At 45.5% G+C, this 19181-nt stretch overlaps 1 protein-coding gene across 3 annotated transcripts in view; it reads left to right on the plus strand.

The window, feature by feature from the left end:
• EPHA8 (EPH receptor A8) overlaps positions 1–19181 on the plus strand; it is a 51990-nt gene that overhangs the window by 5881 nt on the left and 26928 nt on the right. For 2 of the 3 annotated variants that reach the window (XM_039367652.1, XM_039367653.1), the window contains exon 1: positions 14910–15027. In XM_039367652.1, coding sequence (XP_039223586.1) covers positions 14934–15027 — 94 coding nt within the window. In that variant the 5' untranslated portion in view covers positions 14910–14933. Of the gene's footprint in view, positions 1–3134; positions 3230–14909; positions 15028–19181 lie in introns of those variants that run through there. The other variant, XM_039367655.1, reaches the window with a different exon arrangement.

Here is a 19181-nt window from a genome sequence, read left to right on the forward strand (position 1 = left end):
CCTAATTGCGGCCGTAACTCCAGGACCGCCTGTGATTATCTTTTGGGGTTCAAAGCTGGCTCGTTTCATCACCACCTCCCCCCGTGCTCTGATCCCTCGGTTTATTTTGCATTTTTTGTATTTCATTTTTGGGAGCAGAAAGGCGTCCACGCACACATGCACAAAACACGCCGCCTTCTCCAAAATAACCAGCATAGGAAGAATTGCCAGTCGTGTAGTTTTAAGCTTTTTTCTCTCTTCCGCGCAATTACATTCCTAATCGCTGGCCAAGCCTTGGCTGATACAGGGAGAAAGTTGTCCTATTTAAAGAGGATGCTTTGGTGTCCTCGCTCCCATTTTCCCAGCAGGAGCCGGCCACAACCTCGGGAAGAAGAGCGGCTGTTTCCGTGCGCGACAGCAAACCACCATTGGCCTCCTGCTCAAAATTACCTCCATTGGCTGGCGTTCGCTCTGCTTCCAAGCAAAGAATCCATTTTCGACACCAATTCGTTTCTCATTTTGTCTGGGGGGGGAGGGGGAGGGAAAAAATATACGGATGTTTGTTCCCGGCAAATCAAGCTTGGGAAAATAGAGAGGGAGGCCAAATGATGCGTTAGCGGCCCAGCTTGGCTTCAGGAGTTGTGGTCACGGTGCAATTTGTGTTGATGGGTTTCGCGGGTTGCCGTAAGATGGGGGCCCCAAAAAAAAGAAGAGAAAATTAAAATAAAGGAAATTACTGCCGTAATTAGAGAGAAGGGAATGATGTGCGGGCAGCGGCGTTTAGCGGGCAGCAAATTTTGGCAGGGGTCAAACTTGGCAGAGAAGAGAGAAGAGAAGAGAAGAATGAAAAGAGAACAAAAGCTCAAGGATTAGAATGACTTGGTTGCAAAGAGGAGAAGAGAAGAGTAGAGAAGAGAAGAATGAAAAGAGAACAAAAACTCAAGGATTGGAATGATTTGGTTGCAAAGAGAAGAGAAGAGAGAAGAGGAGAGGAGAGAAGAATGAAAAGAACAAAAGCTCAAGGATTGGAATGACTTGGTTGCAAAGAGAAGAGAAGAGATGGAAGGGACCTTAAAGGTCTTCTAGTCTGACCCCCTGCTCAAGCAGGAGACCCTACACCATTTCAATCAATCAGAATAGAGCTGGAAGGGACCTCAGAGGTCTTGTAGTCCAACCCCCTACTCAAGCAGGAGACCCTACACCAGTCCAGACAAATGGCTGTCCAGTCTCTCCTTAAAAACCTCTAGTGATGTAGCCCCTACAACCTCTGGTGGCAAGCAGTTCCACTGGCTAACTGTCCTCCCCGTCAGGAAGTTCCTCCTTAATTCCAGGTGGCTTCTCTCCTTGATCAGTTTCCATCCGTTGCTTCTCGTCTTTTGCCTTCTGGAAGGACATTTTGTGCAGCGATGAATTCATAACTTCTCGTGGTGGTCGGGGCAGCACAGAGAAATACCTGGCTCAATGGCAACAAGGCTGCTGAGGAAGCAATAAGGGTTAAGCCTGTAAAATTAAAGGGGGAAAAAAAAGGAAGGTGAACCATTTATAGTATTTATAAACTTCTCTTCCTACAAGCAGCTAAAAATATCTCTAAAAGCTCAAATGTTCCCAAATTAGCCAGGAAGCTGTTCTGGACAATTAATTTCTCATTTCTTGGGAGGTATATCTGTAGCAACTTAGGAACTAAACTTGGTATATGCTTTGAGCTGCTGGCAATCGAGGCCCGGAAACAGGCTGAGATTCAGGAGGGGTGGACCAGAAATAATAACATTAATAACAATAATAGTAATAGTAATAATAATAGCTGAAAAGAGAAAGAAATTGACGTTCTTTGCAGGCAGAATTTGAGTCCACTTGAATAGTATAGAACAGGGGCCCTTTTACGACTTGTGGACTTCAATTCCCAGAATGCCCCAGCTGGCAGCAAATGGTCTGGTTGGGGGAATTCTGGGAATTGAAGTCTTCAAGTCTGGAGACCCGTGGCACAGGGTCTCCTGCTTGAGCAGGGGGCTGGACTAGAAGACCTCCAAGGTCCCTTCCAGCTGTATTCCGATTGATTGATTGAACTGGGGTCTCCTGCTTGAGCAGGGGGCTGGACTAGAAGACCTCCAAGGTCCCTTCCAGCTCTGTTATTCTATATTTCTACGAATCGGGACCTGTGTGACCTGGATCCCTTTAAGAATAAGAATCATGGGGGGGGGGAAGAAACTAAACAGATCCCCTTCTGGGAAAAATACGCTTAAATGCATCCCAGAAAAGCCAACTCTTTATGAAATAAGCCTCCGCAACGTTTGAAGGATAATCAAATCTATAAATATAGATTCTCTTGCGAGGGAAAGCGATTTGGGCTCAGCGGCGGTTATCAAGAGATTAAAAAAAAGATAACACATCTGTAATCAAGTAATTTCCTCAGCTTCTTTATTTAGCCGTGGCATCGATACCGCCACAAGCCGTTTCGGTTTGAGGTCAGTGAGAATAAAGTTGTGATTTTTTTTTTTTTTTAAAAAAGAAATTTATCAATTCACAGATCCTTTTGAAATTTAAGAAAGTCATCCTAAATTTGTGGGTTTTGATTATGCTAGGAATTTGCACGGAGATCAAAAAGCCAGGGGGGGTTATAGTTCAGTTTTGAGTCTCATTAAAAAAAAAGTGACTTTTATAGATTGTGTCTTGACGCAAACACAACCGGGCAATTGTATTTTATTTTAATTTTTTTTTGCCTGCTTTATTCTGGAAAACAAGGATCTCACGATCTATATGTAAAAAAAAAAAAAAAAGCATTTTTGACTCTATGGCATGCTGACACTCTCTCCAGCACTGTTTCTCAACTTAGGAACTTTAAAACATGTGGACTTCAAATCCCAGAATTCCCCTAGCCAGCAATGCATGCTGGGAGTTGAAGTCTACACGTTTTAAAGTTCTTAAGTTGAGAAACAGTGCCAGAGAGATTGTCAGTATACACAGTCAAAAATGCTTTTTTTTTTTACACATGGATTTTTATTATTTGCAAATATTCCTTTCTATGGGTGTTTTTATTAGTTGCAAATATTCCTTTCTATGGGTGTTCTCCCTTGTCCCATTCACTGTGCACTGAGAGCCTCCCCCCCCCAAATTCCTCATTTTTTTAACAAGATTTGCCCAATGTTATTATTTTGCAGATTCGGCTGCCTAACGATAAGCCATTTCGAAATAAAAATCTGGATTGTGAAACTGAGAGGAGAAAAGCATCGGACAGACTGCTGGGCACACAAAGGTAGGATATCAATTACACCAAAATAAATAAATGAATCGAATAAAAATGAATTAATAAATTAAACACGAGTGAACGGATGAATAAGAATAAGCGGCTGAACCAAAAAACAAGCAAATGGATTAATACAATAAAAATAAACGAAGAAAACAAAAAACGGTAACATAAAAATCAACGAATAAAATAAAAATGAAGAAATGATATAAAAGCAAACGAAGAATATAAAAAATAATAACATAAAAATCAACGAAGAAAGTAAAAATCAATGAATGAATAAATACCATATAAACAAATGGAAGAATAAAGCCTCCCACAGCCGGTCTTTGTGAAATTAATTTTAAGAAATACAAAACATAAATTAAAAAAAATAAAAAACCCAGTAACATAAAAATCAACGCATAAAATAAAAAAGAATAAAAATAAGTGAAGAAAATAAAAATCAACGGATGAATAACATAAAAACGAAAGGATGAATGAATGAATAAAACCGGCTAGAGCCCCTGTTTGTGTAATTAATTTTAAGAAACAAAACATAAATATAAGTAAATAAAAAGAAATGAATCAATAAACAAACACATAAAATAAAAAGGCATGGATGGATGGGTGAATGAATGAAAAATTGAAGGAACGAAAGAGAAACCGACTGTTAAAATTCAAGGCAGGATTGAAATAGAAAAATGAACAAATGAATAAAAAGAAAGATGAATGGATGAAACAAAAAATAAAAAAAAATAAATGACAAATGGAGAAAAAAATAAATAAAATAATATAAAAGATAAAATAGCTGTCTTTTCAACCAGAGATCCGGTTCCAGCTTTGCAAACTAAGTTGCCTTGATCCCATGCAGAGGTCAGAGGTCAAAGAAGGCATTCAGTCCTTCTATTCCCACACATCATCATCATTATTATTATTAGCATTAGCATTTGGACCTTAGGTGCAGAAAGAATTCTCGCACGAGGCTTGATCTGCTCGGCCAGAACCAACTCCAGCGGGCTCAACATCTGGACATCCTCTCTTTTTGCAGATCCGTGGCTTCCTTCCAAATTGTGGGGCACCTTCTCCCCCAAAATCCCACCCATTTAAACCCTTGGACTAAGGTCAAAGTCGACCCCTCTTTCTTTGCCGAGACTTCACCGACTGTTCTTTTCTTCGGTCAACGGCCGGTTCCTTCAGCTTGACCGGCCTTGATCATTTTCCTACCTTGCAATTTCTCCCGTCCTTCTGGGGCAGAATCGCTCCGGTCCAGCATGATTGCAAAAAAAAAAAAAAAAAAAGGAAAAAAAAGGGGAATTGATTTTTACACACTGCCAAGGCGCGAGCCTTCGAACCAATTATTTTGGGATTATCCCTGATGGGTTACGAGCGAAAAGGGCTCAACTCATCTAACCCAACTGAAAGCCAACAGGAGGTGCTTTCACCACATCCCTCCCGTTTAAGGGTAATTTGGCCTAATAGGCCGTTTACACGAATCAGGGAAACACAGCGCAGGGGTTGTGTGTGCGTGTGTGTTGGGGGGAGGTTTATCCTTTAGAATGGAATTGGGGTTGTTGTTGTTTTTAAAATATTTTGTATATTTAGATCCTGGAAGGATGTTTGGGGAGGCGTCAGCTTGGAAAATGCATTTTGAAATGTCTCAATTTTAGCAACTGTAAGAGGGGTGGGCTTCAACTCCCAGAATCCCCCAGCCGGCCTGCTTTAAGAGGGGAGGACTTCAACTCCCAGAATCCCCCAGCCAGTATGCTTTAAGATCATCTAGACTTGTTTTTTGCTGAGATGGGCTGCTACAGAAATCCGACAAACGCATAAATAGATTTATTTTTGTTTATTTATGTTTCATTCAATTTATTGGCTGACCTCTCACTGCCAGGGGGCCAATGAATCGAATAAATCATAAATTAAAACATTTATCATGGGTTAGGAGCGTTTGCTCCAAAGGTGGGGGAGGGGGGAGCTGAGCCTTCCTATCCTGAGGCCCAGAATATGAAGGCTTGAGAGGGACCTCAGAGGTCATTTAGCTCAACCCCAGCCCGGCGCAGGATGCCATCCTTTACCGCTGGCCATCCAGCCTCGGTTTCCTCTCCGGAGCAAAGCCAGATGTTACCAGATCAGAAGCCTGTCCCTTTGAAAGAGCTATTCTCGTTTTTTTTTTCTCCCCCTTTCCTACCAAACCTTCTCTGCAAAGCCAGGAACCTCGTTTTTTCTGGAGTTCTTCCCATCGTGATGTCTCGGGTTTTCCGGCTGTAAAATTCTCCAAAAAGAATCGATCCTCAAAACGAATCTTCCTACCCTGATTGGGTAGAGAAGAGTCCCCCTAAAATATGCATTTTTTTTCTTTCTCCCCACAAAATGAAGATATCCCTCTCCTCCTCCTCCTCGGCCTTCCCAAATTAATATTCCAGCTACAACTCCGTGCTTCACAGCTTAATCTGCCTGCCGTTGACAGCTCCTTTGGTGGTTTTCCTCGGTGTCCCCCACATTAGCTCAGTGAATGCCACTCTCTGCAAAAATCTGCTTTTTTCCCCCCCTTTGGGTTCTTTTCTCTCTCTCTCTCTCTCTCTTTTTTTTTTCCTTTTTGGCTTGGGGGCCTGTTTGAGGCGATCTGCTCTCTGACTTCCAGGCTAGGGAAGGAACGCTTTGCAACCCCACGGCATAAAATGCAAAGCGTGAATTTCCTAGACAGCTGATTTCCCCCCCCCCACACACACACACCTGTCTTCTCCGTCACCCAAAATCCTGTCCTCTCTCCAGATCCCAAACGGGGCCATCTCCATTTCGAGAACATTGCAGAATGCAGAAAGCAATTTGGGGCAAATTAAAAGAAAAGAAAAAAATACACACAGACAAGAAAGAGAGAGGGAGGGAGGGAGGAAAAGGAAGCAAGGACAAGGAAAGAAGGAAGGAAGGAAGGAAAGAAAGAGGAAAGAAGGAAGGAAGAGGGAGGGAAGGAAGGAAGGAAGGAAGGAAGGAAGGAAGGAAGGAAGGAAGGAAGGAAGGAAGGAAGGAAGGAAGAAGATATGACACTTCCGTAAAAGGAATTGTTCTGTTGTTGTTGTGTTAAATCTTTGGCCATGTAGGTTTCCATGCAATTCAGCTGGAGAGCGGCTGACAGACCGGAGGCCCAATTTACAAACATGGAGGTCACCTAGTCATAAGTCCTTTCATGTACGCTTAATGTGCTAAGAGCCCTGTTTTGAAAGTGAAAAATAATGGCCTTTTTTCTTTCTTTCTCTTTCTTTCTTTCTTCCTTTCTTTCTTTCTTTCTTTCTTTCTTTCTTTCTTTCTTTCTTTCTTCCTTCCTTCCTTCCTTCCTTCCTTCCTTCTCTTTTTCTTTCTCTCCTTCCTTCCTTTCTTTCTCTCCCTTCCTTCCTTCCTTCCTTCTCTTTTTCTTTCTCTCCTTCCTTCCTTCCTTCTCTTTTTCTTTCTCTCCTTCCTTCCTTTCTTTCTCTCCCTTCCTTCCTTCCTTCCTTCCTTCCTTCCTTCCTTCCTTCTCTTTTTCTTTCTCTCCTTCCTTCCTTCCTTCCTTCCTTCCTTCCTTCCTTCCTTCCTCCCTCCCTCCCTCCCTCCCTCTCTCTCTTACTATTTTTTTTAAAGTGGGGGGGCATTTTTCCCATCTCAAACCCTCTGGTATGCTAATGTTCCAGTTCCCTGGGTTTTCATTTTCAACAGGGACTAATTTGAAAGAAATGGCCAGTCTCCCAGCAGACTTCAAAGCAAAAAGCATTTGATGAGTTTTAGCAGTTTCTAGCAAGCTCTCATTTGAATTTCAGAGTGTTTCTCTGCAATTTTCCTAGTGACATTCAAAAGGAATGATAGGGCTAGCTTTATCTGCCGGTAAAACTGGGTTGTTGTCTTTTTTTTTTCTTCCCCTTGGTGCGTGCTACTGATTTGTTACAGCAGAAAAAGAAGAGGGTGTGTTGTAGAAAGGAGACCTCTAAATTGTGAGGACACAAGAACCACTTTAAGAAAGGATGGAGTGTGCAAATAAGTGAGAGGAGGGGGAAAGGGGGGGGCAGGTATCAGCTTGTCTGTGTGAAATAGAGGTCACAGCAAACATCACCCAAGCGTTGTTACCAAATCTGGAACTTCTTCAGGGGAAGAGGCTATTCATCAATATCTCTGTTTTCATTGAAAAGTCAGTTTGCAACAAGTGTGTGTGTGTGTGTGTGTGTGTGTGTGTGTGTGTGTGTGCATTTCAAGCCCAGGTTGCAGTCAAGTTTGGCCAGGAGCATTACAGAGAGAGAGAAAAAGGGGGAGAGAGAAAGAGAAAAAAAAGATAGAGAGAGGGGAAAGAAAGAAAGAAAGAAAAGAAAAGAAAAGAGAGAAGGAGAGAGAGAAAGAGAGGGGGAAAGAAAGAGAAAGAAATTAAGAGAGAGAGAAGGAGAAAGAGAGAGGGGGGAAAGAAAGAGAAAGAAAAGAGAAAGAGAGCCAGAGAGGAGAAAGTGAGAAAGAGAGAGGGAGAGAGAGAGAGAGGGAGATGAGAGAGAGAGAGAGAGAGAGAGAAAGGCTGGGGAATTCTGGGAGTTGAAGTCCACCCGTCTTAAAGTTGCCACGGTTGAGGAAGCCTGCCTTACCTGCTCAGATAGTGTTTGTTAGTTGGTAACTGTGATTTCTCGGAAAGAGATGGGTGGCTCTAGGGGGGGGGGCAGACGGGGAACATCTGAGACCCCCCCCCCCAGACCCTACCCGATTAGGGATGTCAGTGTCTGCAGCTTTGGAGACAATCTAGCTTTCGGAGTGAAACCGCTGACGTGGGGTGGCCATGTTGCATTTAATGCCTGGCACCGCTGTCGCTGACAATTTCACGCCTTCCTGTACATCTTTAACTCGTCGGCTGTTGACAGCTTCTCATCTCCAGCTGCCTGAGTGCTTCGAAGGACAAAGGAGACGGAGGCCGCTCGTTAGCAAAACCGGCCCTCGGACCCATCGCTCAGGACCGCCTTGACACAGCGTTTCCCCCACCCCCACCACCACCTTCCCAAACCTTGCCACGAAAATGAAAAAAATAAAAAAATCAGTCCTCGGAATCTTCTACCTCTCCAGTGCGTTGAGCGGAATGAGAAGTAGGCCGGAGATCCCAGCCGCGGCTACCCTCGGGGGTCCGAGGAGGCCGCCGTAGTGACAGGGAGATTGACAAAGCAGTCCAAATTTTTTTTATTTTTTTTTTTTTTGGGCCTATCATGCGCCATGCCCGTGAGCATCTCAATGAAGGCAGGAAAAATCACGGTGGGAAGCAGACGGAGGATTTCGTTGCTTTCCTTTCAAATCGCCGATAACAGCGTGCATCGGTGGCTCGTGGAGAGAGCCAGGATGGCTTCCCAAGCTTGCAGGGCGCTAAATGTGTTCTCTTCTGACATGGCCTCCTTGGAAGATGGAGGAGGAGAGGAAGAGGAGGACAGTCTGGAAAAGTGATAAAATGGGACGGTTTTTCAGCACCACGGACAGCTCTGGGCCAAGAGAGACGTTGTTCTGAGGACATTTTTGGTTAAGGAGAGACTTGTTAGCTCTTTTCCAATCCTCGAAGGGCCGCCACGGAGAAGAAGGGGTCGAGTTATTCTCCATAGCGCCCGAGGGCAGGACATCAATCAATCAGAACAGAGCTGGAAGGGACCTTGGAGGTCTTCTAGTCCAACCCCCTGCTCAAGCAGGAGACCCTATACAATTTCAGACAAATGACTGTCCAGTCTCTTCTTAAAAACTTCCAGTGATGGAGCATCCACAACTTCTGTTCCACTGATTAATTGTCCTCACTGTCTGGAAGTTTCTCCTTAATTCCAGGTTGCTTCTCTCCTTGATTAGTTTCCATCCGTTGTTCCTTGTCCGGCCTTCTGGTGCTTTGGAGAATAGGTGGATCCCTCCTCTTCTTTGTGGCAGCCCCTCAAATATTGGAAGACTGCTACTATGTCACCCCTAGTCCTTTTTTTCTCTAGGGTGGCCATACCTAAATCCTGCAACCGTCCTTTGTATATTTTAGTCTCCAGGCCTTTAATCATCCTAGTTCCTCTTCTCTGCACTTATTCCAAAGTCTCAATACCTTTTTTATAACCTGGGGACTAAATCTGGATGCAGGATTCCAGGTGTGGCCTTACTAAGGCTTTATAAAAGGGTAGTAACACTCCAGGTGATCTTGATTCTATGCCGCTGTTTATACAACCAAGGATTGTGTTAGCTTTTTTGGCCGCTGCCGCACATGCCTGGCTCCTGTTTAAGGGATCGTCCCCTAGGACTCCAAGGTCCCTCTCACAGCTGCTGCTTTTCAGCCAGGTTTTGCCTAATCTGGACTTGCACCTTTGTTTTTTTCCTGCCCAGGTGTAAAACCTCCTACACTTAAAAAAAAAAACAAACCCTTTTGTCACTTTTTCCTGACAGTGAGAATGATTAATCGATGAACGTGCTTGCCTCCCGGAGTTATAAATGCTCCATCGCTGTAGCTTTTCAAGAAGAGATTGGACAGCCATTTGTCTGGAATGGTCTAGGCCTAAATCTCCTGCAGGGGGTTGGACTAGAAGACCTCCAAGGTCCCTTCCAACTCTGTATTCTACAATCCCAGATCAATCAATCCGTGGAACGGCTTGCCTCCAGAAGCCGGAAATGTTGGGAAACTCTGGATTAGAAGACCTGCAATTGGTTTTAGGATTGGATGCAAACCTGCTCAGGATGCCTCGTCTCGCCAAGATGCGGGAAGGATGAGCGAGCGAGGACCTTCACTTTCGCTCAGTAGAGACCTGTGATTTCCCAGCGGTCCTGACCGGGATGTAGACAATGTGTCCTGTGTCTAGAGGCCTCCCCTAATCCCATACTGATAGTGTCCATGGCTTTTCAGAAGCGAAAAGCCCGAATCCTCGGCTATCAGCCGCTCACAATGAAATCTAGCTGACAAAGCCCCTTCTCCTAATAAAGCTGTCACTGCAAGGCTATTATTTCCAGGCTCATAAACGTGCTTGCCCTCCGTTTCACCAGATAATCTGCCTATTTAAGAATCGCTTTTCTGCCAGCCTGGTAAAAGCTCTCAGCCACTTGTAACCAATGCACTGTACGGGTGGAGAGAAAAAAAAATAATCGGAAGAATAGAAAGAAGCACCAGCATTTTGCGGAGAACAGCTACCGTGACCAGCGGGATTCAATTCCACGCTCTTTCCTCAAGCCTTCGAGAACAGTCACGTCGGCGTCCCGGTCTTGGGTGACCGTCCCGTAAAACCGTTATGGGGAGGCCAGCTCAATTAAAGAAAAATTAAATTAAATCGAGAGCCAGCACGTTTTGAGTCTTTGATAGTGCCCAGTTTGTGGTTCAAACTGGGGCGAGGAAGGCTTGGCTGAAGCCTCATGTTAATCTGTTTGCATAATCGTTATTTATTGTAGGAACCAGACTGGGCTCCGGGTTCAGGCCATAAATCCTGGTTTGCACAGATTGCGAGGGCCGAGCCCATAAGCCACACGCAAGCCAAATTAGTTAAGACTTTGTTGGCTTCGCTTTTGGTGCGAAGCGACGCCTTTGCCAGCTGTTCTCTGCGCTTCCGGGCAGATGTTTCCAATAAAATGAGGGAAATTGGGAAACTGGCTAAGACTGCGCTGGAGCGCAGCCTGTGAAATTCCCTGCAAGGCACGCTAAATGGGAAATCCAGAACCGCAAAAACACAATTGCTGTTGTTCACTGCACGGGAAACCTACAAACAAACGGACAACGCTGTATGAAATTTTGTATACAGCTGTTCCTTGACTTACGACAGGGACAACGGCACTGAAAAAAGGGACTTAGGACCCGTTTCTCACACTTACGACCGTCACAGCTTCCATCACGGTCATGTGATCGAAATTCAGAGGCTTGGCAACTGACTTGTAGTTATGACGGTCACGGCACTCCCGGAGGTTCAGGTGATCTCGTTTTGCGAGCAGCAAAGAAAAGAAAACAGATGAAAGAGAGAAAGAAAAAAGAAAAGAGATAGATAGATAGATAGATGAAAGAAAGAAAGAAAGAAAGAAAGAAAGAAAGAAAGAAAGAAAGAAAGAAAGATTAAAAAGAAAGAGAAAGCAAAGTTGTAAATCAGAAAAAAATCAAGGGGGGGGGGAAGACCCAAAAAGAATATGAAAGAAAAATAAATATATAAAGGTCTGGCTTCTGATCTTCTTTTAGCCCTAAATGCATTATATTTTACCTTCTCTCTCTTTAAGATTACATCATATTTGCCTTCTCTCCCTAATCTAGCTTTTCTAATCCTCAAACTCATAAATCACAACTCCATTTCCCCCCCCCCCTTCTCCCCTAAAGGGACTTTCCAATCACTAACAAATGTAGTTATTGTCTTTTCTCTAATTAAACAAGCCAATTTCGCCATCTCGGCTAATTCTGACAACTTCTCCAGGCGTTCCTCTGTCATGCTGGATATTTTAGAGTCCTTCCATCAGATGAGCATCTCTCTGCATCCAAAAATCCTTGGATTTTTGAGAGCGGGCAACTAAATTTCATTTTTTGATGTGTGCCATTGTGCCCTGTAAAAAAAAATGACAATAGTTATCTTTTCTAGTTCCTTGTCCGTTAGCAGGAAAAAAAAAAAAAAAAACAGGTTTCGGTTGAATATTGGTCTTTTAAAAATTCCTTCCATTACTCTATATATTTAAATCCAGAATCTTCTGGCTTTTTTTTTTTAACAGGTCCACCAGGCAAAAAAGGACCCTTTTAATCTTCTATCTACATTACTTACGTTCCCTTTCTCCATTCATTGTTCTGGACTCTTGTACGAGCCGTCAATCATTTTATTAAAAATACTCTTTTCGGTTCGTAAATTTCAGTCCTTTCAGCCCCGTTTCCCTGTTGTTCTTTCAGGATATTGTGTGCTTTCTCTCCGTTTTTAAATGTTGAGGTCCTTTTAATCCATGGATATATATATATATTTTTATGTCTCTCTGTGTTTATGTGGTCATTCAGAATATATTAATAATATATCCACAGAGATGGGCCTTATCAAAAGCTGGCATTGTCTGCCACCGTGGAAAATTGCAACCCTGCAACACTGCATGCATTGGGGCACATTTTTGCTGGTCAAAATTGCACAAGGGAGCGACCGTGGAGGCAACACACAACTGTGAGGTGCTGGCAGCCGGACAGGAGTAACCCACGAGGCATTGCGGGTTCAAGGTGAAGAAAAATATGAAAAAAAAAAAAAGGCTAGAGAGATAGTACAGAAAAGAGGCTACAATTGTCAGCAGCTTGAAAGAGTTTTCAGCAAATATGGAACATGGTGGTGTGTGTAGGAGGTGTTGAGATGCAAGCGAAAATAGAAAAACCCTGTGAAGCAATTTGGGTTGAGACGGTGAGAAAACTAAAAAGTGACAAAATCTTCTCTCTAAAAGAGGGGGGGGGGGGAAAGGCCTTTGAGGTTACTCGGAAGAAAAATGGTTCCTTAGATGCAAAAATTCAGAAAAATCACACCAGGCGGACGTTCACATTATCAATAGTTCTCAGGTTATGACGGTAAGGGAACCTGTCCATCCCAGTTATAACTTGGGATGGCCGTGAAACCGGTCGGACTGGATTTTATTGATTGATCTGGCCGAAAATCGGAAGCAAATGCCACATTTGGCAAAACCATCTAGTCTCTTCTTAAAAACCTCCAGTGATGGAGCACCCACAACTTCTGGTGGCAAGCTGTTCCACTGGTTAATTGTTCTCACTGTTAGGAAGTTTCTCCTTAATTCCAGGTTGCCTCTGTCCTCGGTTAGTTTCCATCCATCGCTTCTTGTCCTGCCTTCTGGGGCTTTGGACAATAAGTGGACCCCCTCTTCTTTGGGGCAGCCCCTCAAATGTTGAAACATTGCTATCATGTCACCCCTAATCCTTTCCCCCCCATTAAACTAGACATCCCCAATTCCTGCAGCGGTTCTTCCTATGTTTTAGTCTCCAGGCCTTTGATCATCTTAGTTGCTCTTCTCTGCACTTTTTCCAAAGTCTCAACCTCGTTTTTGTAATGCGGTGACCAGAACTGGGTGCAGTATTCCAGGTGTGGCCTTATTAAGGCTTTATAAAGCGGTACTAATACTTCACATGATCTTGATTCTATGCCTCTGTTTATACAACCAAGGATCGTGTTAGCTTTTTTGGCTGCTGCTGCACACGGCTGGCTCCCGTTTAAGGGATCGTCCACTAGGACTCCAAGGTCCCTCTCACGGTGACTGTTTTTCAGCCAGGTTTCACCTAATCTGGACTTGTGGCTTTGGGTTTTCCTGCCCAGGTGTCAAACCTTGCTTTTCTCCACATTAACTTTCACAAAATCAATCCTGATTGACACAAGGAGGGGAGACCACCTGGAAAGTCGAAAGCTGCAGGCTGGCCTGGGAAAGGTATAAAAAAATCACAGAAGCAGAGGGTGGCAAAATATCACCATTATGGGGACTTATTCGTAAAGGACCTAAGGAATTGCATCTGTTAAACAGGTGTGACTCTTTCCAGGTAGTCCTCAGCTTAACGACCACAATCGGGACATGAAGTTCTGTCATTAAGCAGTCATCAAATAAGTCGCGGCCATTTTTTTTTTTTTTTTTTTACCTTTTTGTGTCTCTTCCCCTCTCCCCCGTTTTGCAACATAGATTTGTAGGTTTTGGTGGTGTGTTTTCATGCTGAGTAGGTCTCCATGTTTCTCGCCTAGAGAGATGAAAATTTACACCGTCCACTCTGATGTTTCTCTTTTTAAAGCCTTTTACCTCTCCAAATATTTTATCTTTTCAATTTGGGGAAAGACATCTGTATCCCAGCAGATCTTATCCCGGCCAGGAGTGTGGGGGGGAAAAGGAACAGGGGTTCGAAATAAAACCCTGCCTGTATGAAATATGCTGATATTTTATCCCTGTATTTAAATATTAAACCCATTCAATTGAACGCAGAGCATAGAAAGAAAAAAAAAGCAGGGCTCGCCTTGATTTTTTCCATCAAAGCTAAAAAAAAAAAAAAAAAAAAGGTCGAACAAGAAATCAGATCCAAAAAAAAATAAATTCAGAAATCAGAACTGCCAAAAGACAATTTTCTTGGAAAGAGAGGTAAAAAAGACTTTGGGGGATTAAAAAAAAAAAAAAAACTCCCAAGAGATTCCAGCCTCTTAAAATGTGGATTTTTTTTTCTTTTTGTTTCGTTGTGCAATTGAAATTTTAGCCCCTCTCCTTTGCTTCCCACCCAGGCAAGCCAGCTCTGAGCTTTGGAGAGACCCCCACTCACCCATCCAGGCTCGGTTCATCCCCACCCTCCCTTTCCATGCCAGCTGGGGTGGGTGGACACCCTGCTTGAAAGTTTGGGGTTTCCTAGCAACGGGGAAACAATCTGATGTGCCTCCTCTGGGGTGCGCCGGTGCCGTTGTGTGTGTGTGCTTGTGTGTGCGGGTGCACACACACACACACACCCGCCCGCTTTCCCCTGGCAGTCCTTGGCACAAAGCGCACCCCCTCCCAACCTTTTCTCTGGCTTGCATGTCAGGAAAGGCTCCCCGACAAAGGCAGAGGGGAGGGGTCCTGGGCCTAGGGGGTGCCTCCAATTGGCTCGGGCAGCGTGACAGGCAGCTGCCCCCCCCCTCCCCACCTTCTTTCCCTTCCCTCCCTCCCACCCCCCGGCTGGGGGGGGGGGACGGGAGGGATGCGATCCAATGTGGAGAAAAGTCCATTCAGCTGAGCTGGCGCAAAGCAGCAGGACGTTGGCCAGCTCCAGCTGGCCGGCTGCTTCCCAGGCAAGATGACCGGGTCCCCCGGGGAAGTAGTCGCCCCCGCCACCCCGGCTGTCCTCCTGGCAGCGCTGGCCACCTGCCTCTCGGCCACCACCAGCGAAGGTAGGAGCCGGGTGGGGGGGGCGGAAGAGGAGGAGGGGGGAGAGGAGGAGGAGGAGGGTGTGGGGTGCCTGGCAATCTGGCGCAGCATCCTCTCCCGGCTGACTCGAGCATCCCAAGCTGGCTGGGTTCCCTTGGCAACCTGAATTTGGGGGGACCCGGCTAAGGAGGAGACACCCCGGGATGCATCCTTTTGGGCCGTTCCTCTCCCCCCCTCCCAGTCTCTCTGATGCTGGACCCTCCGTTGGTCAGCTCCCCGACTTTTCTCTCTTCTAACAAAGCACAGCAGCGTGGAAGGGACCTCGGAGGTCTTCTAGTCCAGCCCCCTGCCCCAGCAGCAGGAGAGGGAGACCCTAAACCATTCCTGACAAAAGACAGTTGGGGGGGGTTAGATCCGTGCTTTGGGTTGCTCGGACTCCTGGTCGTTTGGGGACTCGGGACCCCCTAATCTCTTCTCCGTCCCCCCCAAATGGACTTTTCTTGTGTCACGGCTGCCCTTTCTTTGCCGTGACCTCTGCCCTTGTATGCGCCCCCAGGACCAGTCGGGGTCATGGCCCTCTGCAGGCAATGCCCCTAATTTGCCCTCATCCGTTTGTGGGTCAGCTTGTCTCTCTCTCCCTTCCTCATAATTTTATGTTTTTCCTCCTTCTTCCCTTCCCTTCTTCTCTCTCTTGCTCTCCCTTCCTCTCCTCCCCTTTCTCCTTCCTTCCTTCCTTCCTTTCTTCCTTCCTTCCTCTCCTTTCTTTGTTTTCTTTTTTCTCTTTCTTTCTTTCTTTCTTTCTTTCTTTCTTTCTCTCTCTCTCTCTCTCTCTCTCTCTTTCTTTCCTTTCCTTCTTTCTCTCTCTCTCTCTCTCTCTCTGCCCTTCCCCTTCTGCCATTGCAATGTGTCCTTTTATTATCATCTCGTTGGCACCGTCTCCTCTCTTCTCCTCCTCCAAACCTTTTCCATCCATCTCAAACCTCCTCACCTTCCTTCTTTGTGTTTTCCATCGTACCCCGCTAACTTTTCCCCCAGGGATGGCATCCTGGTGTTCCGTTTTCTGTCTCAAATTGCGCGGAGAAGAAGTCACACTTGAGTCAGAGAGAGAGAACAAGCTGGCCTGAAGTCCTCAGAGGACCAGCTTCTGGGAAGATGGAAACCACCTGCGTGGCTAAAAGGAGATGCTTGGATCTTAACGGGTTTGAGACACCCACGTCTCGCCCAAACCAAGTTTATTTAGGTACTGCCCCTCCCACGAACACGGGAACCAGGGCTGTTGTAGGAAGCCATCCACCTGGCTTAGCAGAATCACAGAGTGGGAAGGGACCTTGGAGGTCATCTAGTCCAACCCGCTGCTCAGGCAGGAAACCCTATCCCATTTCAGAAAAATGGCTGTCCAGTCTCTTCTTAAAAACTTCCAGTGTTGGAGCATTCGCAGCTTCTGTTCCACTGGTTAATTGTCCTCCCTGTCAAGAAATTTCTCCTTAATTCCAGGTTGCTTTTCTCCTTGATTAATTTCCATCCGCCTTCGTGTTTAAGGTGGACCCCTCCTCTTCTTTGGGTCAGCCCCTAAGATACTGGAAGGCTGCTATCATGTCACCCTTAGTCCTTCTTTTCCTTAAACTAGACATTCCCAATTCCTGAAACCGTCCTTCATATGCTTTAGCCTCCAGGCCTTTAATCATCTTAGTTACTCTTCTTTGCACTTTTCCCCCCAAAATCTCAACATCTTTTTTACATCGTGGCGAACAAAACTGGATGGAGTATTCCAGGTGTGGCCTTACTAAGGCTTTGTACAGAAAGCTTTTGATCTTTATAGGCTTGATGTTCTGCTTTTCTCCAGGTGCTCTTAAACAGGGCTGCACCCTGATTCTGCCTCCGCTCTCTCTCTCTCTCTCTTTCTTTCTTTCTTTCTCTCTCTCTCTCTCTCTCTCTCTCTCTCTCTCTCTCTCTCTCTCTCTCTCTCTCTCTCTCTCTCTCTCTCTCATCGTGGCCTAGTTTAAACCTCCCTCACCACGATTCCTTTCTAACCGTCATCTGGGGCGGAAGCAGCTTATACCTGCACCGCAAGACCCATCCCACCTTGAGGTTCCTCCAGTGTGCTCCGTAATCTGCCAACCTGGGGCCAACTTCCTCGCCTCCCAGTAACCAGCAATGTTGGTTTGTTCATCCTGCTGCCGGGGTGGAGGGAGAGGATGGCGGCGATGTCCTGCGTGGACTTTGATTCTACAATTAGGCACCCCCCAGTTGTCAGCTTCACTCTTCCCCCCCCCCGTGATCCTAATTAGATGGCGGTCTGTTTTGGGATCTCCAGGGCTGTCTGATCTGGGATCTGCTGGTTTTTCGTCCTTTCATCTAGCCGAAATTGCATTTCCAGGCAGCTGTTCTCCCAGCATGAGCTGAAGGAGGGGTGTGTGTGTGTTAAAATTTGCTTTTTAGCATCCTGAACAAATCAAGGACAGCCTCGGTGGGGACCCATCTGGTTAATTTCGGTTGGGGTACTGATCGGAGTTCCATCCGGCGAGATCCCCCAGAATTTGGCGGCGGTTAGATTTGGCAATCAAGAGAACGGATCCAGAGGGATCTTCCTTAGCTGTAAAGCTTAGCTTCTCTAGCCGTACATTTATCCTCAGCTTAGCTAGATTTATTTATTTTTCTTCTCTTCAGTAACATCCCCAGTTCCCCTTCGTGGAGAAACCCCTGGCTCTAATAATTCTTTCTGGATGGATTTCTGGGATCTGTACTCCAGCAAACCAGGCTGCGTTTTGCTCCAAAGGCTAAGCCAGGATGAGAACAGGCCAGGATTTACCCGAGCTTAAGTTTTAGCATCTTTTCCCAGGGTGGTCTTGACCTGTTTCAAAAGACGTGCTTGCTGCGGTCTTGAAAAGCAGCCCCTGAAGTGGTTAAAATATAAAGGCTGTAACCGTTGGAAGGGATGTGAAGATCATCTAGTCTAACCCCCACGCCCCAGAAATTCTTTGCAATGGCCAAATCAAAATCTCTTTCTTTCTTTCTTTCTTTCTTTCTTTCTTTCTTTCTTTCTTTCTTTCTTTTTCTTTCCTTCCTCCCTCCCTTCCTCCCTCCCTCTCTATCACACACATTTTTCCTTCCTTCCTTCCTTCCTTCCTTCCTTCCTTCCTTCCTTCCTTCCTTCTTTCTTTCTTTCTTTCTTTCTTTCTTTCTTTCTTTCTTTCTTTCTTTCTTTCTCTTATTCCCCCTTCACACAAATTACACTGTTGCCCAAGGTGGGATGTTTTATTGCCTCTAGTGATTTTTCCTCTAGTGTGATTTTTCACATAGAGCTGCCGGAGTCCGGGCCTTTCGGGCCCGGCTGGACGAGGGCTGAGGAACCAGCTCTGCTGGCTTTATAACTCGGGAGGGGTGAAGCTGCTCTCCTGCTTTTCTCATTCAGTGCCAGGAAAAAGATATTTTTGCCCTTCTTGGTTGTGTTCCAAGGCGGAAGTGAACGTCGGTGCATTTCGCTGGCTGTCAAAACGTGTGAGGGCCCTGCTTTATCTTGAATTTTGCCTTCTGGCCGGCTGGCATATTTCCAGCTTCACCTTTCCCGCCCCGTAATCTTTAACAGAGGCTCTCGGGATCTCACGAGAGGGATCCGAAACGAGGATCCTTTCTCCAAAATGGGGTAGCCTGTTGCCGGTGGATGCAAAGATCGTCCTCTTTGCTCTGTGCTCAAGTGCATTTCTCCCAGGCCGTACAGACAGTCCTTTGCTTAGGACCGTAACAGAGTCCCAAATTTCTGTTGTTAAGTGAGACATTGGTTAAGTGAGTCCTGGCTTCCCCCATTGACTTTGCAGGTCGTAAAAAGGGGATCACGTGCCTTTGCGGCACTGCGACCGTCATAAATATGAGCCGGTTGCCAAGCATCTGAATTTTGACCAGGTGATCACAAGGATGCCAAAACGGTCGTAAGTGTGAAAAACGGTCCTAAGCCACGCTTTTCAGTGCCGCTGTAACTTTGAACGGTCACTAAATGAACTGTCATAATTTGAGGACTACTTGTATTTAACTGCTGGTAACTCCCTGTCACTTTGTGGCCGCCCTCTTGAGTTTGAAATTGGTTTTCCATTGGCCCAGCCCTGAGGAATCTTTTTACAGTGGTCGATGGCTTGCAAATTGATTGTGTGTGTGTGTGTGTGTGTGTGTACCCTATCCAATA

Source organism: Crotalus tigris, unplaced genomic scaffold (genome assembly GCF_016545835.1).
Source record: "Crotalus tigris isolate CLP2741 ecotype Arizona unplaced genomic scaffold, ASM1654583v1 scf7180000020588.15403103151:6194809, whole genome shotgun sequence".
NCBI classification, from domain to species: domain Eukaryota; kingdom Metazoa; phylum Chordata; class Lepidosauria; order Squamata; family Viperidae; genus Crotalus; species Crotalus tigris.